General features: G+C 40.1%; 1 protein-coding gene across 2 annotated transcripts in view; it reads right to left on the reverse strand.

Moving 5' to 3' along the window:
* Positions 1-167: 167 nt before the first annotated feature.
* The window catches only part of eeig1a (estrogen-induced osteoclastogenesis regulator 1a), a 32,495-nt gene continuing 6,423 nt past the window's right edge, over positions 168-26,239 (reverse strand). Inside the window, exons 3-12 of one of the 2 annotated variants that reach the window (XM_071483821.1) lie at positions 14,567-14,687; positions 13,265-13,294; positions 10,998-11,114; positions 9,281-9,327; positions 8,367-8,518; positions 6,706-6,816; positions 5,908-6,103; positions 5,671-5,792; positions 4,684-4,753; positions 168-3,216 (exon numbers count right to left, since the gene is read on the reverse strand). In XM_071483821.1, the coding sequence (XP_071339922.1) occupies positions 3,171-3,216; positions 4,684-4,753; positions 5,671-5,792; positions 5,908-6,103; positions 6,706-6,816; positions 8,367-8,518; positions 9,281-9,327; positions 10,998-11,114; positions 13,265-13,294; positions 14,567-14,687 (1,012 nt within the window). In that variant the 3' untranslated portion in view covers positions 168-3,170. Of the gene's footprint in view, positions 3,217-4,683; positions 4,754-5,670; positions 5,793-5,892; positions 6,104-6,705; positions 6,817-8,366; positions 8,519-9,280; positions 9,328-10,997; positions 11,115-13,264; positions 13,295-14,566; positions 14,688-26,239 lie in introns of both variants that reach the window. The other variant, XM_071483820.1, reaches the window with a different exon arrangement.

Raw genomic sequence — 26,239 nt, forward strand, 5'->3', positions numbered from 1 at the left:
TTCATTAAACCAATCAGATTCTCAGGAATATTACAGAGGTGCAAGAGCACAAACACATACAGATATCTTGGTAACACACACATTGCTGTATTTAATATCCTTCTCATTTAAATCATGTCACGACAGCAATGATTTAAAAAAAAAAAAAAAGACACAAAGAGACAAAATCAGATTAGCTTTTTATTGTTTAAGGTCATTTCTGCAGAAAAAACATACAGACTGTAGTAACTACGTGGTGACTGGAAGAACAGTTCCAACTCAATTCTCTAATAAATTTAGGTTAAACTAGCTTACAATAGAATAATTTGTTAGACATACTAACAGAAAAAAAGCTCAGGGAGGTGAGTTGTGTGCATAGCTTATAACTGACCTCCAGACAAAAAAAATTAAAAGAACGAGGAACAAAAATATATAAATAAATGCTTTGAAGGAATACTAAAGGCTCTGGTGACGCAAACCCAAACTCAGTGGTTCATCCCCAAATGTGTGAATAACTAACAGTGTGAATAATAAACCAAACAGGGGCGTGTAAAGTGATGGAAATGTGAAATTAGAAGAATGAAACTGCTGGAAATATAATGTCAATGTTGATAAAGAACCGAGTCTGACAAAAAAAGGATTATTAATTTCTGATGCAGCTGAATTAGGGGCTGAAGCTGATTAGTTGATAGGTGCTTTACAGAAAATATGTCACCAGTTATTTTCTTGATTGATTTATCAGTTATTTGATAAGTAAACATTTGCTGGTTAAAGTGATAGTTGTTTGACGTGGGGTAATGTGAGGTGGTTCTCTCTCTACCTGCACTAGGTTCATATCAGTGCGCTTCCAGCTGAGAGAAGCAGCAAGAGCACAGAAGCCGGGGAACGCAAAAAAAACAAAAAACTGAATTTCAGCCACTTAAAACATGCCCACAGAAAAAAAGCTTCTATCAGTTTAAGTGTATGTTTTATTTTGAATGTTTCCACTGCTCTATTTTGTCGCCAAACAGAAAAAGCGGTGGAAATATTCAAAATAAAGCGTACACTTCAATTGACTTTAGCTTTTTTTCTGTGGGTATGTTTTAAACTGGTTAAAATATATTATTTTACTGTTCCCAAGTGTTCTGCAGGCAGGGAGCTGATCTGAATCCACTGCAGGTGAAACACTGACTATAGATGAATATCTCACACAAGCACACGTCAAATAAACCCAACCACACTTTAAAGTGAGTGTTGCATTTACGAGCAGCTGGTGGGTCAAAGCGTTATTTAGCTTAATTCAAGAGATTTGTGAAGTTAAAATGGCTTGCATGTGAAAAATTAGTTATTTCTCTAAGTGATGGCTTCTGTAAGGTTTTTTTTATAAACAGAAAAATACATTTTAAGTCTCTGTAGAAGACAGAAAACCTGCTTCTGAAGAAGAAGAAGAAGAAAAAGAAGAAGAAGAAGAAGAAGAAGAAGAAACCAGCCAGCTGGTTTCCAACATTCTTCTGTCTTTTATTCTGCCTTCTTGGTGTCTGTTTTTCTGCCTAAAGGGCCCTGACTTAAAAAAAACAAAAAACAGGAGGCCGTTGCTCCACCAGGGGGCAACAAAGACTTTACAGTCACAGCCACTGCAGAAATTACCCTCTTCATGGAGTGAACTCTGGAAACCAGAGCAGTTTGTACCACAGAACTAAACTTTTTTTTATTTTTAACTGACCACACAATTTGTTTAAACCTCTGATGACCAAGGGGAGAGGGTAACTAATTCTTTTCTGATGAATCCTTCATGCAGAAGTGGCGACGGTGCAGCAGTAGCTCAGTGAACAAACATGTAGTGAGTAAAACAAAATGGTCACACCTAAAAGTTTTAACAAGACTGAGACAAACAGAGGAAGCAACATTTCTCTCCTCACCGTCACCAGCACTGCTCACGGTGCTTTAGGCTCATGTAAGAGAAACTTTACAGGCGCGAAGTGAAGAAGAGGTTTCTGCTGCAGCTCCCCGATCAACAGGGAGCAGCAGCAACTTCAGACAAACAGAAAAATAAAAGTTGATCAGTGGTTTTATAAACTCTCAGTCACATTCAGTGTTGGATGTGCTGCCTTAAGAGGCACTTTCAAAAGCACACTGAGTTATTTTATCCTGTTTTGCTGTTGCGCTTTGGTTCACAAGTTTTTTTTGTTTTTTTTTTTAAAAGGTGGAAACTTTTACCTGCTGGGTCATTACACATGGACTGAAGTCGAAGCCAGAAGGATTCTGGACATTTCAGACAGTTTGCAGCAACAAATGTGTGTCAGATTGACGTGATGGAAGAAAACAAACTATTAACTGTCTCCACAGAGAAACTGCTGCTGAGTGTCTGTGGCTGCAAGACCTGAAGTTCCTGTAACCTGCAGAAAATCAGGAGCTTGTTGACTTCAGAGAAACATTGATTGGTGTCACCTCTGGAGGAATAAAAAAAACGTATATATTGAAGTGGCCGGTTTGTATCCACAAGTGAACATAAACCATCACCATCCGCTCATCCCCAGTACATAGAGAAGTAGCTTCAGTCCAGCCTCACTACCCTCCTGTTACTGACAGTATTAACAGCAGTGGGGGATTTCTCTCTGTCTGTAACTGGCTTTAATATCCTTCTATTACTCACACATACGGCAGTTTTCCAGAGATGGAGGAATGTTTTCCACACATGGTCTCTGCAAACTAGCATCATTTAAAACCTGACGCAGCCGTAATTATAAGACATTAGTCATTTTAACCACTGTTTCCTTCCTCTTACTGTGGATAAAGGTAGTTGTTAGTACAGTGTCAGCATGAAGCATCAGTTATAACAATGAGCTGGGGACACACGGATGATTTTGGTGTTGCCTAACAGGTAAAATGACTCGATAGTGTGATCTCCTGAAATATCAGGATTTCTATAAATCTAAAAAAAAAAAAAACAAAAAAAACATTGTTACTGCAGCACAGAAGCAGGTAAACACACCACAAGGTAATCTCAGAGAAAGGTTATGTGCATCGATGCTTTCACTCTGAGTCGCCCTCAACATCACAACAACACACAGCGGAGCGGAGGCGAGCACTGACACACATTTCACATAAAGTGCAAACTGACGAGGTTTTTCCCCTCACGGCGTCAGACCAGCTGAAGCTCCAGGAAAACCAGCGAGACAGAAGACGGGACGATCCACAGGTCAACGCTCATTTTAATGGCTCTCTATCACCACAGGCTCGTATCCACCTGCAGACACCCTGCAAGCATCCGAACAGACAGGGACAGCAGTCAGAATGTGTGTGTGTGTGTGTGTGTGTGTGTGTGTGTGTGTGTGTGTGTGTGTATATACTTGTACTTGCTACATAGTAAGGACCAAAAAAAGTAGTTTACTAACAGAGTGAGGTCATTTTGGGAAAGTGAGGACATTTTGGCCGGTCCTCACTTTTTGAGACACCTTCAAATCACATGTTGAGGGTTAAGACTTGGTTTTAGAGTTATGGTTAGAATTAGAATTAGAAAACGCTTATCACATGACCATCCATGAACACTGGGTATGTGCACACCGGCGTAAACGGAATCAGATTCTCTACTCTGCAGTTGTTTTTTTTACATAAAATATTATGAACGGGGAGCAGCAGGGAGCGACCGTGGGCGATTCCAAAGGTCTCCGTTTTTTGCAACACAACTTTTTGCTTCTCAAACAAAAACGGGCAGTGTTTACAAAACTGCTCGAAAACTCCAGAGCAGCGTGGAGGGGAGGCGTAATCGTAGCACAAGAGATGAGCTTTAAAACTAAAATGTAGCAGTGTGGACGAAGCCTTGGTGGAGGGATGGTGCATGGACCAGGGAGGAACCCATTCAATTTGGGTGCTGATCCAGTTAAAGGGGCAGATCCAGGAATATTTTATTCACTATCTTAAACATTAGGAGATAAGCCATTTTTGATCTGAGACATATTTATGGTGTTGAACTCGATGAGTTTATAGAGTTTGGTGCAGATCCAGATACTATTCTGGATCTGGTGGAGGTATGTGTTCTGTTGAGAGCCTTCCTCCTCCGCCTCTTGTCTCCTGTTGTTTGAGTTGGCTCGAAAGGTGGCTCTTCAGGCTTTTTTTGAAACTGAAACGTGTCAGTCTGAAGGTGTTCCTGGAGTTAAAACCCTTTCAACTGTTTTTCTTTCTCTGTGCATTTTTCAAGTTCATGAAGTTGTGCAAAAAACACGTTCTCTGCTTCAGCTTCTTGAATAGTTAAACTATGAATTCCAACAGCGACCTAAAGTCACAGAAGAAAGAAAAAGTGATTTAAATGTCTTTAGAAACTTCTAAAACTGCTCCTGTATCATCATCTTCTTCTATTGTTTAGATCAGCAATTAAATCTGCTGTTAAATGCTGGGAATCCAGTTCCATAAAGGAGGATGATGCAGGGTACAAAGAGTCCCCTTAGTTTGAGACTTAAAAACTTTGAGATAAAAGGTTCAGGTACTGAAGATGTTTAGATTCTTATCCATCATGCATCAGCAGCAGGGAGGCACCTGATCAAGCCTGAGCAGAAATGTTTCCGTGACTAACACTAACAATCTGCGGACGGTTTAAGTGAAAGTGACCAGAGGAAAAGAAGAAGAGAGAGCGTACCACACAGACAGGGCCACTGAGAAACGAGGAGAAGAGGAAGTGATAGAGGAACAGAAAGTCTTGTGTGGTGAGGGTGCAGCAGAGCATCTCACCTGTTTCCGAGTCTGATGCCGCTGAGCGCCGTGGTTCCATCTCTGCTAACGAACAGACGCAGGTTACTGTCTGAAAGCCAGAAACCACAGAGTTAGCAGCTGCTGACAGAAACCAGGAAGCATCAACATGTGGGCAATAAAAGGTGACAAAGCACAGAGCTGGAGCTGAGGGAGAGCTCAGCCCAAAGATGGTGCGGCAGTCAGAGGCGCATCAATACGCGCTGTCACATTAACTGTAAAACCTTCACATGAAGAGATTCACTATAAACAGATGAGACCATCACACCAATGATATCATCACTGCTGGTTTCCCATTATCCTCTCCTCCAGACGTCCTCCTCTGCCTAAAAAAACTTGGCATATTTTAACACTTGCTGTCATTCACTCTGTGTCTCATAACAAAAATGAATCAGGCCGCACTTCACATCATGCAGCGTTAAGATAGTTTCCCTTGAAGGAGCTGGTATGTTTGTCAGTCTTTCTCAGTCCGACCGCGGAGTCTATACTGGTCTGTCGTTACTGAGACGGAGAACTAGCATCTAGTGACCAGCTACAGTAGCCACGGCAACGCTAGCTAACTTGGAAAATGTTGCTTTCGCTAGTTGGCTAGATTGTTTTTTGTTGGCTCTTGTGTCCATAGGGTAACTTTATTTAGTTGTGCTTCTTGTTGTGTGTTCAGTGACCTCCTTTCACTTGGCTCCGTAACACCTTGCTGACGGAGAACGTAAAGGGAGGAGAGGGAGGGGTTGTGGTGCTCTAGTGCGACATCAAGCGGCGTGGACGATCACTTACAGAAGCTTTGACTAAACCTTTCAGTGTTTTTGCTTCGGCTGTATTTGTTTTCCTATTGTTTTAAGCTGTAAATCTATTAATCACTTCTTAGGTTATACTTTGCAGAACGTTCTACGTCCTGTTCACATTACCGACGGCAGATCACTACGTAATCTACGTGCTGTTACTCTGCAGCGACCTTCACTCCCACTGTACCTTCAGTGTTGTTGATATCTGCAAAGTTTTGGCTTTGGACAATTTTCTCCACAATGTCGTCAGCATCCATGCGAGTGTCATTGACCCAGGAGGGGTGACTCTCCACGGAGTCCTGCTTCCTCCTGAAATACAAACAACAGTAAATCTAGTTAGAACAGGACTCAACCAGATCTAAAGCAAGATGAATGTAAACCCTCGCAATCCTATGGCAGGGACACTGACGTGATCTGTCTGTACCTGGGGAGCCTGTTAGGGGGTAAGACAGGCCTCGGGGGTCGAGGGGGTCTTTCTGGACGTCCGGCGTCCCTGTCGCCCTCTGTAGGTGTGTCTGCAGTGAAGCCCAGGCCCCCCGAGGCGCTGCTTCCTGTCGAGGTGTTCCTGCGATGCGTGAGGTCCGACAGGCTGGAGGAGCAGGAGTGCTCAGTGCTGTAGCCTGCAGGACGACAGGGAGGGATGTGTGATTGTAAATTCTTACTCAGGCTCTGAGAAAGGACCATGTAAGTTCCTACTAATTAAAAGGAAAATTGATATTAATATATCAATAAACTAATTCCAGTTAGTAGCCATTGTAACTTCTGTCTGTCAGTGCAAAGCTGCTCAGCTGAACATGCAACAATGTAAAATTCCTCTATACAAGACAATACAATTAACAATACTAGTCAACAAAATTTACAATAAAAAAATAAATAAAAAATTACAATAAGAAACAAACAGAATAAAGTTTCCTATTAACTGTGCAGTACCAAGAAAATTAATATCTATTACTACAATTTAACACTGAAGGAAATTCCACTAAAATGAAGATTAAAATAAAAATCTAAGGAAACCCCAATAGCCGAGTGGTTAAGGTGCAAACTACATGGACACAAATGCTCTAAGCAGGCGAATCCCCAGTCTGGACCTTTTGCTGCATGTCTTTCATTCTCTCTGTCCCATTTCCTGTCACTCTACACTGTCATATCAAATAATAAATGCATAAAATGTCCAAAAACAATAACAATAATCAGTCTCCTTACAAAACTCCCTGTTTCGTACCTGAGATTTTGCTGTGCTGGCTGGCGTAGCTGGAGTTACGAGAGTGACCAGACTGGAAGACTTCTGCAGAACCAGAATGGTTCTGGTTGACTTCTGATTCATCGAGGAGACCTGACGACAACAAAAGAAGAAGACAACACTGTTACCACCTCATCCGTATTTATTTTGTGTTGAAATACTCTTCTGGATAAAGTCTTTACTTTCACAGCAGAGATGCAGAATTCAGAGACAGAAGCTGTAATTTACAACCATAAACTAGAAGTTGCAGTAAAGTCAAAAGCAGTTTTTTGCTCCAACCAGTCGGTCAAAGTAACAGCTTTTGTAAACTAACTTGTGTCTGTAATGAAACATTATCAGTTCTGGGACGTCTGTGGCTTCTGGCAGAGGATTTGCACTTTTTCCCTCACGTGGAGAAGTTGTTTTGGGCAGACTGCGAACCAGACGCTCTGCTGCTGTGAACAACCTCAGCCTTTTAGGTCAATTTTCAAGTTGGAACAAAAACAGGTTTAATTTTTCATTTTTTTTTATACTGAACAAATCCTAAACATTGTAAGCTAATTTTCCATGTGTGGAAATCTTCTCAAAAAGATGTTTTTCAGAACTTGTTCCAGGAAGTTTTGGCTCAGGTTATGAAAAAGGTTTGGCTGAGCAGGGCGGGAAGGGCGGCAGGGTGGGCCAAGACAACCACTTCATGTCCCTTTAATCTAAAGTGCTTTAACGTCATCTTACTGGGATTTATTTTTCATATCAGTTCGAAACACAGGAAACCTGATTTAAAAAGCTTTGGTTGGACGCTGAATAGTTGAGTTGTTTTGGACCTTGATTCGTCTGGAACAATGAGCCAAATATGACAATATTTGATCTGTTCTCAGTCTAAACTCAAATCTTACTGTACCTGGAAAAAGGCTTTGGATTCAATACCACTTTATTGGTTCTGAATCCAGTAGCAAATCAAACCCAAATCATTTTAAATCCCTCATCAAATCTATTCTGGCTCTGCTGAAGATTATTATTAAAATACTCAAGTACAAGTTTACACTGATTTTTACATATTCTCTGTATCTACTCTCTGCACGACTCTTTCAAAGGAAAGACAAAGAAGGATAACATAACAGATGTAATTAATAAATTACTTATACTCTGAGCTGGAGGCAGCTGAATGGATCCCCTCAGAAAGCCAAAAACATTTCATTCCCCTTGTGCATAAATTAAATTAGTTTTTTATCAACAAATAACAATTAAATGTAAATGTGTAAATGAAAAAATGTAAGTAAATACTTGCAAGTTGGAAAAGTTAAACAACCCTAAAGACACAAATCTCTCAGAGTCTATTGACAGTGAACAGAGAGCAAGAAAGGCTTGGTCATGGTTTGACATGACTGATGTATTTGCTCAGTGACCATCGTCTGTTTTTCTATCTTGCACATGTTGTTCTGTCTAAATAAGTTTTGCAAACACACTTGTTTGGTTCTTTGTTCCTTCGTGAAACTGATCATTTCAACTTTTCCCCCTCACAGTTTCACCTGCTCAGGTACGCCTCCTTCCAATGGCTCTGCACACCTCCCAGTGCTTGGACCCAGATCCATCATGTAACCTGCTGTCAGTACAACCCCACCACTAAAACTGAAGTACAAGTCTTTCTGCTGAGGCAGTAGTTGTACCTGAGCTGATGATGGAGGGTCGAGGTTTGGCGCTTCGGCCCAGAGAAACCCCTCCAGTCGGCCCGGGCTCAGCTGTCCCCTCCCCCTTACAGTCCAGCTGCAGGGTGTGCTCTCGTCCTGGGATAGAGATGGACTTTGCTGTGCTGGGAGGTCTGCAGGAAAAAAAAACACAGCTTATCAGTGTGGAAAAGATTAAATGACCACAGGGCTGCAGCTCTGCTTAGCTTGGCTCAGTTAAGAATCATTGTATTGACCATGAGGAAACTGAGTCATTGCAGCAACAAAGGACAGAGGAACACAAAGATCGTACACGTTTAACAAAAAAATACCAAGACACCAATAAATACCTGCAGAACACATGGTGTTTGACATGTAACTGTGAAGCCCAACTTGGGACAAATGTAATTTTTGCAAACTCGGGACACTAATAACAAGTTTAATCAAAAAACACACAAAAAAAATCTACATTGGTTGTTCATTTGACAACACAGTGCATCAGCCCCTTATGTCAATGGGTACACTTCTTAAAATGACAGGTCAACGGTTTCATTGAATTCACTTAATCAGCACAAAAACTATCAAGGAAAATGTGCTTTAATGTAATTAGCTTTACACAACAGATGGTAGTTTTACACATGTACAGAATACCTGTAGATTAATTAATTAGAAGCATATTTTTAATCCATTTTTTAAAAATTGTTTTAGCTGAGATTTTAACTTTGACACCACAATAAAAAAAGAAAGAGACAACATATTAAAAAGCAAAAAGGAAAAAAACAGGGAGGACTCAAAGGTGACACAAGAAAAAAAGTTTAAAAAGGTGAGATTGAAAAACCCCATAATAACAGGATCAGAAAACATCCATGTCAGTGTGACACAGAGAAACGTCCTAAATCTAAAGTTTAACTACTCACGTTTTAAAACACGGGTCTCCAGACAAGAGGGTCATCCCGATGATCACCTTTAAGAAACAAAAAAAATCTTTACCACTGTCACAGAAAAGAACAATTCAAGAACATCAGTCTTGTCAAATATAAACAGCAGCTTAGGAGGTGAAAGTGACAAAAATCTAAAGAATCTCTAAAAAAAATAAAACGTGGTTAATTCAAATACACTTATCACATTTTTTTGATTTTACACGAACAAAATTTACAAAATATTTTCATTGTGAAATTTGTTGTGCAGCATCACATCCTGTTTCCTTTCCTCTACACCTGATTGTATTCCTCCACAGCAGTTCATCAACATACTGTAAATCAAAACAAATCACTGTTTCTGTCCTCACCACGGAGTCTGATTATATAAAAACAAAACGTGAAGCTGCAAAACCTAAAGCACCAGCTTAAACTCAAAAACTACTGACCTATATTCGCGTTACTGAGCAGTAACAATGAGCATGTTTCAGCTGAACAGTCTGTTCGCTGCTTCAGTAATAATAGAAAGTAGCTGGAGAGGGTTGGAGTAAATTCCCAGTAAGCTCAGTGACGTATGAGCTACGCACAACAGCTCAGTATAAAGTCTGCCAGGGGAAAGAGATGACAAAGCTACTCATGACTTTTCCTGGCTCATTTAAATACAGAGCAGTTTGTGCTGCTGGTCTCTGGGTGGCGCTGCACAGTTCAAACCAGAACCTCCTCCATCCACAGGGACGTTAAACTGATTCAGCTGCATGTGGTTCCTGTAGTGCAAGACAAATGGTGATTTTTCTGGTGTGAAACTAACATCTTTCCCCAGAATCAATGAATCTACTGATTCTTTTCTCAATCAACTGGTTAATCCTGTGGTCTATGAAATGTTTTTATAGTTTCCTGAAGACTAATGTAACATCTTCATATTGCTAACAGTAAAAAAACCTATTCACTTAATATTATTTACATAAGACAAAGAAAAGCAGCAAACCCTCTCAACTGAGAGGCCGGAGAGAGGAAATAACAAGTGACTAATCAATGAATCAACCACTAATTAACCAGTATCCCTAATGTTTGCACTGTCAGGTACTATGCACCATTTACATTTTGCCCTCAACCTAGACTCTTAGATTTCCCTTGGAGATTTTAAGGCTTATTGCTTGTATTTTATGATTATTGTAATTGTTCTTGGTAATTATTTGTTTCTTGTATTGTGTAGTTGTGTTGTCTTTGATGTTGACTGTGTCTTGTTCTTAGGTCTCTCTTGCAAAAAAGAGATTTTAATTTCAATTTAGACTGCCTGATGAAATACAGATTAAATAAAACAAAAATAATTCAGCTCTAGATGGAACTACAAAAATATAAAGCTCCAAAGTCCTTCACCAGTTTTACAGGACAAAGAGACACCTGATCCATAACCTTTCCACACTGGCTGCTTCTAACTAAATTTATGAAGTAGAAACAATCAATGAAAAGGTCACGTGTCAAAGGTCAAAGTCTCAGAGTTAATCATCAGCCTTGCTTCAGGCAATGGAGCTAATAAAATTTCTGACAAATTAAAATTCTTATTTCAGGGCAGGAAATAATTTTTATTTAATTAGGCTCTCCCTTTTCCTCACTGTGATATTATCCAGTTATCAATTAACTTCTTCTTCTTCTCTGCTTTTTCAGATGAATGTGGATGTTTATCCCTGTTGGTTTTTTTCGTCACTCGTCTCCTTGCCTTCAGTATGGAGTTGTCCTGCCGTGTGTTCTTGGTGTCGTATCCCTCCAGCAGGCAGCAGCGCACGGTGGAGCCAGAACCAGCAAACTCCGCCATGTTGAGGTCGGTGAAGCCCAGCTGAGGGTGAAGAAGAGAGGAGGTTTGGAGTTAATTGCAGACCCGCTGATGGAGGGCTTCACTGGCGTTTATTTCTGGCACGTGTTTAGAAAAGGACAGATTTCTGCAACACCCATTAATTAGCACACGGAGCGAATTTTCATCAGAAACGTCTCAAGCTTTTGAAGTTTTAGTGTACGACAGAGCGGAAAACCACACAGACATCAAACCAGATGAAGAGTGAAACCTGTATTTTTAAAATGGCTTTAATGGAACAGGGCTACACTGAGGGAGCAGGTGTACAGTTTGAGAGGTTAAAGCCTCAGTGGCCTCAGTTAATTAAAACAAGGAAGGAAGACCAGAGCAGGACTGCTGTCGGACTTTCGAGAACACCTAACAGATCACATTGTACTTTTCACACCCATCAGTTCACATCTCAGTGTACAAAACAGCACACATTTCTATTCATCCTTCCAAAATAAAATCAATAGCCTCAATACCATGTGAGAAAATGAGCAAGAGAAAATAGTGACTGAGGGAGAAAGAGCCTACAAGCATAACTTGTATTTGATCATGGTTACTTGCTAAATAAAATAATATAGAATAAAACTAAAAGCCTCATTAGCTTGTTTGACAATTAGCAGTAAATAATAGTGGGGAATATAGAGTGGATCATAGAGGGGTGAGCATGAAAACTTGTGGCTAATAACTAAAAGAATATAAGTAGACAATCAGGTCGTGGCCACAGACCTGTGTGGTTTTTCAATTACATTACATTTAATTTTACTTTAATTTAAAGGCAGACTTTAGAAAAAAAAAAGGGAAGAGAAAACTGCACACTCAGAATTCCTGACACTTCCGCAAACGTCTCCTTCAGAATAAAATACAGCAGTCACACTGGAACGGCTGTTATACTTAACTTAATGTATTGCCACACTATTGTTATATCCCAGTTGTCACAATTACAACTTTCAGATTTGTAGGTAGAGTTCATGTTAACTTCCAACTGGTAATGACGATTGGAAAGTTTTGATTTTTCTGTTGAATAGACCTGAATTTAAATTAGATGGATACAGTCTTAGATTGTCTGAGGCTCTGGGCTACTCCTCTGATTATGATGGTGGGTGGGGCTTGGTGCATGTATGAGGGCGGTGACTGCTTTGTTGTGACATCACAAAGTTACAGAAGTCCTGACGGCTCATTTTAAGGCTCAGTGTCTGAATACAGGCTGTGTGCATTTCTCTGTGGACTGAGGCTTTGATACCTTCACAGTATTAATATAGAACCTAGACCTGCTCTATAATCAAAAAACACATGGAAATTTACCTTTATACAATATGGGACTTTTAATCCTTACTGTAATGAAATGACCATTTTGGTGACATGAAAGCTTTCAAGTTGTTAAAACAGGAATCTTTCCCATGTCTATCATCGATCCCATATGACACAGCCGTGATACAAGGAATGCCCTTTCGTCCATTTATTTCTTACCTCACAATTTGAAACCCCTGACCTACTAAGTGTCGGTCAGAGGTTTCCACACAGCCCCAGATAACACTGATAAGTCCACTGTCTACATGACTTTTATCTCTAAAACAAACCTGTGGAAACTGCCTTTGTCTGCACTGCATTTGTGATGTTATTTTAAATTAACTCCGCAGCTCTCTCAAGAGAAACGTTCCCATTCTTCATTCTCCAGGTTTCCCTTTCTTTGGGGAGCTTCTGTTTTCATAGGTGTGTATTTAAGGAAGCTAACTTCTAAGGAGGGAAGCGAGGTAAATTTAGCTAAAGGAAATCTAAAAGGAGAACGGGCGAAAACAGAGGAAACGGTTCCTGTTGGGTAACGACGTACACGGAGCAACAAGCGTTTATCTCCGTGAGGGGTTCGACCTTGGAGTTTCATTCACGAAACATGACTCATCTGTCAGGAGCTGTTACCATTACAGTTAGAGAGGTGTTGGCAGGATGTTTTGCAGATTCCGGGCAAATGTGAAGTTTTTGATTTATGTTTGTGTCTGGCTAGCAACAGGCTCGTCAAAGTGCTGTGAGAAATGCTAATATTTACACCATGTGGCATTAAGGCTTACAGAGGCCGACACGAGCTCATCTGTAACTGTTACTATGTGTTTATGAACGTGACAGGCGGCCGAGACGGAGACACGAGCTCTTACCTTCGAATATGCTTTTCCTCCTTTGAGTTCCTGCAGAGAAAACAGGAAGACAGTAATGAACCTAGTGATTCAACTGATCCAACTTTATATTCAAGAGGCCTCCAATTACAGGGCTCCAATGGCAGAGTTGAAATTAAAGACTCATGGTTCCTGTGTTAAACTGAGGCACTTGGGAGATTTAGCACCAAGTCTGCACTGAAATATCCTGGATACATTTTTCTGAGAAATACTCCAAACCTCTTGATGCAGTCTGTACATTTTTTTTTTTTTTGCTAAATTAAGTTGTTCTGTAAGGATGGGTATCATTTAAGTACCAATACAAAAACAATGTTTATGTTCTCACAAGTAAGGTATGGAAAATCTTTTTTAGAAAAGATTATAGGCACCGCTTTGGTAAATCTACACATCCTGGTTGAGAATTGTCTACCAGGGTTTCCGCCTATGTTTTCCAAGGAGAGGGAGGATGTGTAAGTCCAACAACCTTTCTGGTAGAAATGCTGTATACACAAGAGTTGGTTTTTTTGTGGATGTCTAGGCTACATATAATTATGGGTTAGACTTAATTTAATGACCAGATTTCAATGTGAATTAGGTCCTTTCTACATGGTTAAATACTAATCTAGACATCCAAAATATTACAGCTGCTACAATTAGTCTATCAATCTCATTTGATAATCAATTAACAATAATTTTTTCAAGTAAAAATGCCAAATATTTGATGGTCCCAGGTTCTCAAATGTAAGAACTTTTCTTGGTGTCACAAGGAATATTTTTGGGGTTTGGACGGTTGTTTGGACAAAACAAAACTTCAGGGACCTGTGTTGGGTATTTTCCACAGTTTTCTGACTAAAAAAACTAATGAAGCAATGAAGAAATTAATCAGCAGATTGTTTATTGACGGAAAGGGTCATTGGTTGGAGCCAGATAAAGTATTACAGCCTTTAAAGTGCCTCACTGTCTCCCCCAAAACACTACATAATGTGGTTTCACTGATAAGAGATGTGATGTTTCTATTTAGAACATAGATATCTTGACATCTTCTGACCTTTTGGTTGACTCATACTTTATTACATTATTGCAATGAATAATTATGGCATAGCAGGTATCCATTAAAATCATATATTGGGATGGCTCTAACGTTGTTCTAGTCAGTTCAACAAATAACAACAGCATACAAGTAAAACAAAACTGAATGTTATTACTCAACGGCAGTGTGGTTCTCTATTCTTTTGGCTCATACTAAAACATTTTATTGATTTAATTTATCTCCAAACTAGAGGAGGACACTTGGAGGAGTCGTACCTTCCTGACTGACACCCTGCACACAGAGGGATCCAGGACTCCAGTGTGGGGGTTGGCGCTCATTTTCGACACAAACGTGAACCTCTTCCTCCAGCGAACACAGTTTTCTTGAACCTCCTGTCTGCAAGAAAATAAAACAGCAGGAACACATAAATCTCTGTTTTCTGCATTCTCATGTTTCTAATGAATTATTCTTTACGACATGCCTCTCCATTTCTGCTTACTCCTCACTTCCTGAGGTCCAGACTTTGGTTAATGGTTGTTGTGAGTCAGATTTTCTATTAGCTGAGACAATAACTGACAGTGACGTTTAAACATATTATATAAAAGTGCATTTTTTTCAAAGACCAGGATTGAGCAAGAACTTTTCCCCAAAACTTTTCCTGACATTTAGGTCAAACCCAAACTTTCTCAAGACTTGGCAGCTTCTAATTTAGATTCACTATATTCTCCGACTGCAGAGCAAATTTTTTCTAGTTATGTCATCCCTATCTCACAGCCTCATGACCAGTGTGTCCACTGAGGATCAAATCTTTCAGAGCAACACTGTGAAAACATGTTATGAGCAAGTTTTTCCAAAGCTAACTGGATTTCAGAGCAGATTCCCATGGCTTCTAACTCTGATTCATCTCTCATTTTGCTCCTTTGGTAATTTAGTGGGTTGATGCAGAGTCACAGCTGCTCAGTTGCTTGAGTGACATCACAGTTGTTATTACCAACTTGTAAACTGTTTTTTTTTTCTCAGGACTTTCACTCGTATTTTACTGACAAGGAAACAAGTGCACAATAGTCCTCAGGCTTCTGTGAAAACAAAGTTTGTCTTGTCAGAAATGCCAGTGGAAAACCTTTAAGTATCCTTACATCCTGGTTATCGGGTGGGAACAGCAGTTTTTGTAAAAACTGACCGGGTCACTGATCTGTTTGTTCCTGAAAACACAAGCTGATGTGAAAAGCAGTTCAACAAATTCCAAAGAAACGTCATAGAGACACTGCAGCAGCAAGAGAGGGAGGAATGTAGATGTGTGTTGAGTGGACCTAAAAAAAGATGCATCCTAATTTGTTTAGTAAAGACCTTGTGACAAACAACATTCCCCAAAAAAATCGGATTTTCTGCTGCCCAACATGTCGTCTGTAAAGTTACACAACACTTGTTCAGAGCTGAAATGACTGGTCAATCAAATATTCAAATACATTTTTTGACAGAAAAATAACCTTTAATATTTGCAAGCTTTACACTTTTCTGGTGTTTTATCTGAAGTGTTGATATCCGTAAGAAAATTCATTTGTGGTTTAAGAACCAAAAACCATCTCAATGTAGTTTTACATCTCCTCTCTCAGGCTTCTCTCTGGAGCTTCAGTAACAACAGGTCAGTCAGCCAATCAGAAGAGAGGATCTGAGGCTCTTTTCTGATTGGCTGACTGTTTTCTGAATGACCTAATAAAAATATAGCAGATTTCAGGTAAACATTTGAGAAACCAAATCCTGCAAGGTTGGATGGTGGGTCCAGGTGGGTGGGGCCTGGGGCGTGGCTGAGAGCAGTGACTGCTTTGTTGTGACATCACAAAGTTACAGAAGTCCTGACGGCTTGTTTTAAAGCTCAGTTTCTGAATACAGGCTTTCACAGTATTAATTATAGAACCTAGACCTGCTTCACAATCAGAAAGACATGGAAATCACACTTTATACAATATGAGAGCTTTTGATTTTGATAACCAATAAATTATTTGAATTTATTTTTCAAGAAAAACATTTTCAATAATGAAAATAATCATTAGCTGCAGCTTTACTCTTTTTGCATTTGTGTATTTTCATTTAATCTCTCAAACATTTAAAGTAGAGGAAGGAGATGCTCTTGGAAGACATGAGCTTTCAAGAGATTCTTCAAAAGGCCGTATTTAGAACAATCTGGCCTTTCTGGGTAACTACAGAAGAAAAGCAGCTCTGAATAATGTCCATAATTTTCAAATCTTAAGTGTTGTTTTTAAAATATACCTTCGTGTTTATTCTACTGGAAAACAACACACTAGACTACAATAGCTGTTGAGATATTTCTGTCTGGAGTCTGGACCACAGCAGCTAAAAGTGAGTTCTCACTGTGAGCAGAAGTAATTCTACTGAGTTATTTGTAGTTAATTATAAATGCCTCTGATGCTAAAACAGGGAGACAGTCACAAAAACAAAGTTAGGACATTTGAAGTTGCGACGTACCAATTATAGCTGAAAAAAATCACAATGCAGGTTTGCCTTCATTATTTCTAAGATATGAGAATCTACACTGTTCTGTGAATGACCATCATTTGCTAACCAAACATTAAAGTTAAATGCCATCCTGTTAAAGAGCACCATAATTTGTGTAAACGTTCTGTCAGTGACCATGAAAGAGAAAAAGCCTTTTGGAAACTTTCACTGGATTCGGTCCAACATTGTGCTGAGGAGACCAAGTAAATCAACAGAACAACCAAATGGTTCTGGAGTCACTTAAACTGCAGGACGCCTCCTTAATTGCAGCACATATAAATCTCAGGACGAGTGTTTCACGGTGGGCTGCGATCACACTTCAGATGTGAAGGTGAGAAGTTTCATCAAGATGGATAGAGCACTACTTACCTTTACAGAGATTTTAGATTTTTAGATAAAAAATCTTAGATAAAAAACTGCCAACGTCATCATCAGAAAAAAGAAACATGCAGTCAGTAAACTAAAGAAAAAATAAATAAACTGAATAAATAAGTCATAGTGTGTTGCACCGTCAATAAGATGTTTTCTCAACTGGATTTTGGGGACCTGAGTTGAAGCTGTCGACTTGAAATCTGCTCCAGAAAAACATAAATGTGGTGCGTGTGCAGACTTTGATCAAACAGACGGTGTTGAGCTGCTATCGCTACATCAGCAGCCGTCGTCATCAGCACATCAGGAAGGAAGGGAAGGTTTTCCATTGCAGAGGCAGATCAGAGAACGACACGTACAATCTGAGCTTCCACTCGCTGATTAATGGAGACATTTATATTTGAAATTGCCGGTCTAAAATTTAGACTGGGAATTTTCCTGATGGTGGGGTAAGACAGAGGTCATGGTGTAATTTAAATTTGGGGGGAGTTTATCATGAATGTGCTTGAAAGCCCTAACTGTGCAGAACAAATATAAATTTAAATGTCCCATATTTCACATTCCTCCTGTGTTTTATTTAAAGTGTTGATATCCATGAGAAGAAGAAGAACCACCACAGTGTAGTTTTACATCTCCTCTCTCAGGCTTCTCTCTGGAGCTCAAGTGACAAGTCAGTGAGCCAATCAGAAGATTTCTGAGTGGCTGACTGTTTTCTGAGTAACTGAATAAAACTATAGCAGATTTCAGGTAAACACTCAGAGAAACCAAATCCTGCAAGGTTGGATGGCGGGTCCAGGTGGGCGGGGGTTGGAGCATGGCTGAGAGCAGTGACTGCTTTGTTGTGACATCACAAAGCTACAATCATCATATTATGATTCAATCTGAAACTCTGTCTATTGTTTTTTGTAGATACTACAATTACAAGGATTATTGTGTGAAACAGAAGGTGCTAATGACACACACACAATCTGTAGTACAAACTAGCAGCAGCTGTTCCTCACACTCCCCTCCCCCCTCATCTAATTCACCATTATCCACCGTTTCTCCACACTTTGCTTTGGGATTTCTATCACTTTATTTCCTTCCCTCTTTCTCTTCAAATCATTTTTCACAGTATCCTGAGAGAAAACATCGAAGCTCGACTACTGTACCTCCACTGTGACTTTGCTTTGGTTGTGCAATGAGCTGATGAGCAGCTTGAGTAAAGTTTACACATTACTATTAAAATCATTTAATACAATTAAACATCTTCCATTGAGGGCACCTTTGGTTATTAATTAGCAGGTGCTGTATTAAACATAACTGTAGCCTGTTAAAGATGGTCAATAAAAACAGGGTGCACTTTAGTTTAAATTTTCTTTTTATTGGAGCTAAAACGAAAACCAATTACAGTTCAGTTAAAACGTATATTATTGGTACTTTAAAAAAATTATTATCAAGTAAAAATACAAATCATTTGCTGATTATAGCTTTTTAAAATAAAGTTTTAATGCTTCTCTTCATATAATATCCCTATAAAAATTTAATATTTAGGGTTTTTTTCAATTCAATTCAATTCAATTTTATTTGTATAGCGCCAAATCGTAATATACATTATCTCAAGGCACTTTACAGGGTAAGGTCAAGACCTGACTGTTGTTGCAAAATGGGCCTTTCAAAAAGTTGTTTTTGGCTCTTAAAACTTATGAACTGCATTTTAACAATTCTAGACTAAATGAATAATCCAATAATAATAAAAAAAAAGTCCCTGATGCAAACAGGGATTAGTCACAACTCTGATTCTTAGGTTAGAAGGAGCAAGGTTGCAACTAGGAGCTTGCTTAATCAAACATCATGACTGGGGATTCACAACAAGTTAATAAACGAAAAATTAAAAAAAAACAAAAAAGCGAATCATGTTGTAACCACTCTTTAGCCCTAAACCAAAATCCTGGTCCTACACGAACCCTACACGAAAGAGGTGAAAATGTCCTCCGTGCTTTCCCCTCATCCACGTATCCCCGGAAACAAGTCAGCTTCTCAGAAGAGTAGAAACACAACATCACACACACTCTCTCAGCTCTTATCGGGAACCCCCTCCACCCCCACCCACACTATTGGTTGGTCCTGCAGTGTGTAATGGGGAGCGTTCCCAGACCACATTCCTCAGTCCAGATGGCTTTGTTCAGGCTCCATGGAAACCTCACACTCCTCAAACCCAGAGACGCTCTGCCAGCAGCTCAGAGGAGGTGGAGGAGACGCTCGCGCTAACACTCTTGCTTTTGGCCTCGGTCGTTTTTATAAGCTCTCTGCCGTTTGTTCTTAATCTCATCTGCAACCTTTGCACCTCCTCTGTTCACTCTGTGTTTTCCCTTTCGTGCAGGAGGAGTCTGGGGTGTAACACTTAACAGAAACCCTTCAGCTGAGCTTTTAACTGCAAGTGTTCAGGCTCTGTTCACACTGCAGCTGATTATCCAAACTCTGACTTTCTGCCTCTCACATGTGACTCAGATCCCAACAAAAAAAACAACTGTCACAGTGTTTCAGGTCTGATCTGAACCAGAGAAATGTCTGACAGTTAATCAGATCCCGAGGCATGAAACCTGCAGAAGACCTGTACCTGAACCCTGATTTGTCAGGTTACACCCACAGACAAATCATCACAACACTGATGTGAAATGAAAAAGTAGATGTGCATATTTAACAAGTGAGGCTGTTATTTACATTTCATTGTTCTCAAGACACAAGTCTGAGACATTTCTCAAAAAAAGATAATGAAACATTTAAATGTGAGGGTTGTGTGTTGGATTATTGTAGATTTATTACCTTTGGTAGAAAACGAGACATTTGAGGGTGTCACCTTGGTCTCCTTTGAAAGTTGTAATGGACTATATTTGGCATTTAATGAAATAATGATTAATCATTTAGTAAAAAAAAAGAAAAAAAAAGTTGGTAGATGAATCAATAATGAAAATAATTTAGTCGGACTAATAGTCAGAAAGTATAAAACCAGAACATTGCAATGCCACAAAAGAAACAAAAAAACAATAAACCTATAATTATGTCCTTATTTAAACATTAGGTCTATAAAATATCAGAAATATAGTGAAAAATGCCCAAACTCACAAGTTCCCAAAATCCACGGTGATGTCTTCAAATTTCTAATTTTTTCTGACCAATTGTTAAAATCCCAAAAGATTTTTAATTTACAAAGATATAAAACAGAGAAAGGGGAAAACCCTGACTGAAAAATGACCAGAACAATTTCTAGATCTAGAGCTGGGCGATATGACTTCAAATCAATACCACGATTACTCAAACTGTTACCTCAATTACTAATAACGAACAGTTATCTTGGTAGGCTAATTATTCTCTTTTTTTTAGCCATGCACTCACAGTGTGATTGTGCTCAAAGTGATTAAACAAACTGGTGGTGTTATCCTTGGTCTCCATCCATGTTGCTTTCACCACTGTCTGGTAGTCGTGACCAATGAGACCCAATCAGGAGACGAGGCAGGTTCTGTTTTGTTCCAGACCCACAGCGTTTCCAAAAGTCTCCATTTTATCGGCTTGGAAACTCTGAGTAGTGTGGAGACCAGATGTAAACGTATCAAAAAAGATGTGTTTTAAAAACTACAATGTATTAGTGGATGAGTGGATGTAGCCTGAGGCTCAGCGTTTGCGCTCGTCTCCTCCATATCGCCAGCTTCTCCTTGAGTGAATGCGGGATGACAATAGTGATGTGGGTGCACGTGGCTGATGAGGTGGAATTTTTTCAGGGGACAGTTCATGAACGCAGACACTGGGGAAAGTATTTGAATTAAAATAACATTTCAAGGACAGTGCAGCAGTCTTGGTGTCGTGTTCTCTGAATTTAATGGATGTTTTGTACATTTTTTTTGAGAATTTAACAAAGAAACTTGACTCTTCCAAAAATAAAAGAGTAGATTCATGCAGCACTTGAGTGTTGTGCTGTGAACGCAGCCTGGCAGCAGACTCTCACAGTGACACTACACAGCACTGAAGCTGCTGTCACTCCAGCCGAACAGAGCTCAATAAACAGAGGACCGAAGTCCGACATGATAGCGCCTACAAAGAAAAACTAATACAAAGGCCGTCATTGTGCACATCCACTTCCCTGCTTTCATCCTGCTGGCGATCCTTTCATCAAACCGAACAGCCGAAGAAAATTAGTGTTATTAGAAACAGAAAACTGATGTCTCCACCAACAAACATGATTTCCAACAGCCAAAAATAGAGCATAACCTGATGTTTCCCACATCTGGAAGATGGAGAGGTAGCAGCTCAGGAAAAAGTGGTACTACAACGATCCCAAAAAGAGACGGCATCCAAACATTAGCTCAGTCAGTGGAGAAAAAGTCTGTTCCCAGCTGGAAGACTGATGTGATCCCTTTATAATTACTGATGTTCAGTGGGAACAGAAGTAGAACAGGCTCAGATTCCTACATCATTGATTACACTCAAATTAAAGGAAGGAGGCCAAAGGCAGATTCACGATTCCAACATGTAATGTGAACAACATTCACATGACTACATAACATCCTGGGTAGATTAGGACGTGGTAGGAAAGCAAATAAGAGCTGGAGATCTGAGTATTTACTTGTTCTATTTACAAGATGTTTCTTCACCCAGGTGAAACGGATCTCATTGTGAACCAGGCAGCAAAGCCTGAGACAGAGTTTGGAGGAGTGCAGGGGTCTAGGTGCACAACTAGACTCATCATTAATCAGCTGTTCTTATCATCAGTACCTATCATCCCTCATGATGAGCTGAAGTTACAGGAAATGGAATCGGATTTGTTTTGACCTTCTCCCTCCTGCCAAAAATTTGCAATCTGGCAAGACGACAGTCACAGAATCAAGTCCATGTTCCTTCTGCAGAAGTTGGAAAACTGAACCCACATGAAGCAAACACAGCAAATGCAACAACGAAGTGAACCCCTCCAGTTCGATTCAGACTGAAGAAGACGAGCTGAAGTTGTGACTGCACCCTAAAAGTCAGCTGACAGACAATGTAAACATGAAGGCCCTGATTTCAGCCGCCCTCCCACAGCACCCCAGCATGTGATGACTCAACATGTCAGTAATGCAGGAGCACAGGATCCTTATCTCCCATCCTGACTGCGATGGCTCCTGGGGGCCCCGGTCGCAGCAGAAACACAAACAGCACCCGGGCCGCGTCGGGTCACATCGAGGGCTCAGATAAACAGCCCCGAGAGCAGAGTGCTGAGGAAGCAGACAGATCCTGCAGAGGGGGCGGTGACGTCAGCATGGTCCAGCAGGCAGCAGGAGGAGGCGAGGAGTCAGAGAGGCTGTTCCTGTATCCAAAAGGTCACGAGGTCGGTCCTCACTGTCACTAACAACCTTTTAACAACCATGTGTTCTGTCGATGAGGCTCTGCATACAACATCAGTCTTATCCTCCTGCACAGATAACCGTAACTGCAAATGTACCATAGTTAGCCAAAAGGCTAATTTTCAACAGTTGTCCCTTGGCCAGATGTGAAATTAGCCGTTCAAACACTAATTAAACAAACAACATATGAGTCCCTCTCCCCCTTATATTTGTGTAACTTATTATGGAATAAAATGAATAAAGATTTCAAGTGAATTTCACCACAGTTGCTTCATGCTATAGCGCCACCTAGCTGCAACGCATAAGCTGCAACTGTTAGCATTTGAAAAGGCAGCGGTGGAGGTATTGCTGGTATTATATTTGTTCAACAGGAAACCATCCAATGATGTAGCTAAAGTTAGCCACAAAAGCTAATGTTTTTAAATGATGCACCGTAATCAAATGCTGGTGCACAAGAGTATTGTGCTAAATTACTTTTTAGCAGATTTTAGTCATACTCTCTTGATACCTTCTTAGGGAAACTATTGGCAGGTTTTGCTATTGCTACATAGTTAGCATTTACAGCAATTTATTTACCAGTCTAGAAAAAATATTATGAGATCAGCATCAAACTTCATTCCTTTTCTCAACCCAATTGTTTTGCTTCTATTTCTATTATTTCATTTCTTCTAATGATGTTAGCATGCTACCCAGCTAGCTGTGGCCCACTTGGACTATCTCATCACTTTCCAGTGTCACTATAGTGTCCAGTCTGCCCTAAAGAAGTAGCTTCTCAAGGGGCATATTAAAACCTCGTCTTGTAAAAGCAATGATGACTGCAGGTCTTGGTAAGACTGGTAAGTAAACAGCTGTTAATGCTAATGCTAGCTATGCAGCAATAGCGAAACTCACAAATAGCTCCTTCAAACAAGATGTTTACCAGGAAGGTTGTGACTACTACTGATTAGTCTCAATTATTGTTAAGCCTGGTTGATATCAGAAAAGAAACAGAGTCCGAGGTGACGATATTAAACCCGATTATCCACGTTGTTGTTTTTGCAAACAATCGTTTGTCAGTTTTGGAATAAAACACATAGATTAAACCTTGAAGCTGAACAAATAAGATGTACAAATTCAGCTTATACTGATGGCTAAAACCAAAAGCCACTGAGAACATGTTGCTTCATCACTGTATGAAACTCTGTGATAATGGGGCTGCTCTAATCTTGAAGTGCTGCAATCCAAGTTACTCATTTATGAGCTCTACAGCCGAACTGCTCCTGAGCTCGGTCAGGGGGGAAACAATGAGACCTGTGCCTTTTCAGCTGGACCTCTGTAAATGCATTTTCTTCACTTTGTGCCAAATCAAATTATTAAAACATCAAGATAAAAAAAAGATCAATCTAGGAGAGAGAAGCTCTAACAATCAATTTTGCAGGAATTCCCCTGAAAGGAGGGAGTTTGTTTTGATTACCTGGTGAGATGCCAGAACACCCCCACACCCCCTACACCCCCTACACACACACCTCCCTTCACATCCCACCAAAATGCTAACGGCTGGAAAAGTGAGATGAAAACAGGAAACAGCTGCTGAGAATCTGCTCGGTCCCGGTCGATTTCTAACTCTCCCCACAAATTGGCTCCTCTCTGGACTCCTTCCTTCCTTTTCCCTCAGCTCTTCCCCCTCACTCTCATGACAAATGTCCGACCTCACTTTCATCTGAGGCGTTGCGACCAGGTGACCGGGCGCTCTCCCTCACGGTTGCGCTCTTGAGCACGAAAGCACAGCAGATACATTTTGTCGATGAGCTCATTTAATAACTAGGTTGACAAAACCTTAAAACACGGATGGTTCCTGGGTTCCTGCTTGTGTTTCCAGGCTGCTTCACTCAGGCCAACACTGATGGAGTTGGTGGATGGGCACTTGCTCTTGCTTTTTTCTTAAAATCTTTCAAACCACTGTACAAAGCCAATTCCCCATTTTAGATGACTCTAAGATGATCCAATGTATTGTTGGTACAGAAGGGTCCACAGGCATTCTTTCTTTTCATTGTACGATTTGTTGTTCTGCAACTGTTATTCTCATTAATGATCAATGTATTTTTTGTCTGACCGATGACCCAAAACCCAAGATAGAGTTTAATTTACAAGGATAAAACAGCTAAAAGCAATAAATCCTCACATTTAAGAAGCTGGAACCAAATATTTTTTGTCATTTTGTTTGATGAACGACTGAAAAGATTAACTTGATATAAAACTTAGGGCTCCAACTTGCCACTGTTTTCATTATCGATTAACCCTTTAAGACCTATTTTAAAAAAGCAGTTGAGAAATGTGCCCATACTTTTAAAACGGTACTTTAACAGACTGGTTTGGTCATCGCAGCCCATTATGGAGACTCTGGGGAGGTCATTTTTTTTAACATGACGCTTGACTGCATGACATGAATGCAGCATTTCCAACCAAGTTTATCTTGTAGATTTTCCAGAGCCTGGCGTGCATAATACAAAAATGCAGGTTGAAAGAGATGAAAGAAAGAGAGTCAGTGTGACGCTAATTACATCATGTGCTCAAAATCACATGTCTACAAGTGTGCCAAGTGCATGTGTGTGGAACATGTGAACATACGACAACACTCAGTGTGGCATGTACAGAATGGCATGTGTGTCTATTTGGGAGTACTGAGCATTTCAGGGTTTAAGAATCCATTAGGATCCAAACTCAAAAATGATGCAGGGAATGATGCCATGTTAAGGTTGAAGGTCTGGTTCATTTCTGGCTGGGCACCTTTGCTGCACGTCATCATCTGTTCTCTACATGTGCTTCTCATCTCTCTCTGCTTTGTCACGCTATGAAAAAAAGGCAAATGGCTTCTAGAGGAACAAAAAAATCAGGAGACCAAGGCCATCATCTTCATCATCCTTCACACAGAGAAGGATTGGCTTTTAAAATACTGCAGAAAACAAACTCTGTGACAAACAAAAGTTTATGATACTTACACATTTTGTTCTTCACAAATGAACACCACTGTATGAAGTTTGAAGCCTAAATACAGTCAGCAGAAGTAACAAGCTAATGTTAGACTATAAACCAACTACACCGCGGTCACATGACTTCACCATCACCACCACTGAACTTCAACTTGTAGTTTGATTTAGCTCTGAGCTCTTCTACAAAAGCCTGACTGATGACGTTTATTGTTCCTGACAACCTCTGTAGCCTCATTAAGACACTTGGTAACTGCCCTTTTTTAAGAGACATAAAGGCTTAAAGAAATCAGGACTGGGGTATTTACAGACATATTTTACGTTGTAGAATAAAACATGAAAATGTCTTGAGCTTGTGTTAACCACAGACCTTATTTCAGCCATATAACCAGAAACCCATTCAAAAATATCCCAATGTCCCATAGACTTTGGGATGAGGGAACGGGAAGTGCTAAAATGCTAACTAATTTCCAGGTTTTATGACTCACAGAAGAAGTGGGATCACTTCAACACTTCAACAAGGACATGTACAACAATTCAAACCAGTCAAGTGCTGGTGACGCCTGACAACAGTCAGTCAGGAAGGTCCGCCAACTCCACCCCAAAGTTCCCGGTACTCCTGAGGGTCCTAAGAACTACATCCTGAAGCTTCCTACTGGGAAAGACTGACACAACCAGTGAGCACGGCCTCACAACGTGACACCACTTCGGACAAGTTAAGTGTCAGATTTCAGGTTCATACAAA

Source organism: Trachinotus anak, unplaced genomic scaffold (assembly GCF_046630095.1).
Source record: "Trachinotus anak isolate AG129_WGS33_773 ecotype Australia unplaced genomic scaffold, CSIRO_AGI_Tana_v1 ptg000008l, whole genome shotgun sequence".
NCBI lineage: Eukaryota > Metazoa > Chordata > Actinopteri > Carangiformes > Carangidae > Trachinotus > Trachinotus anak.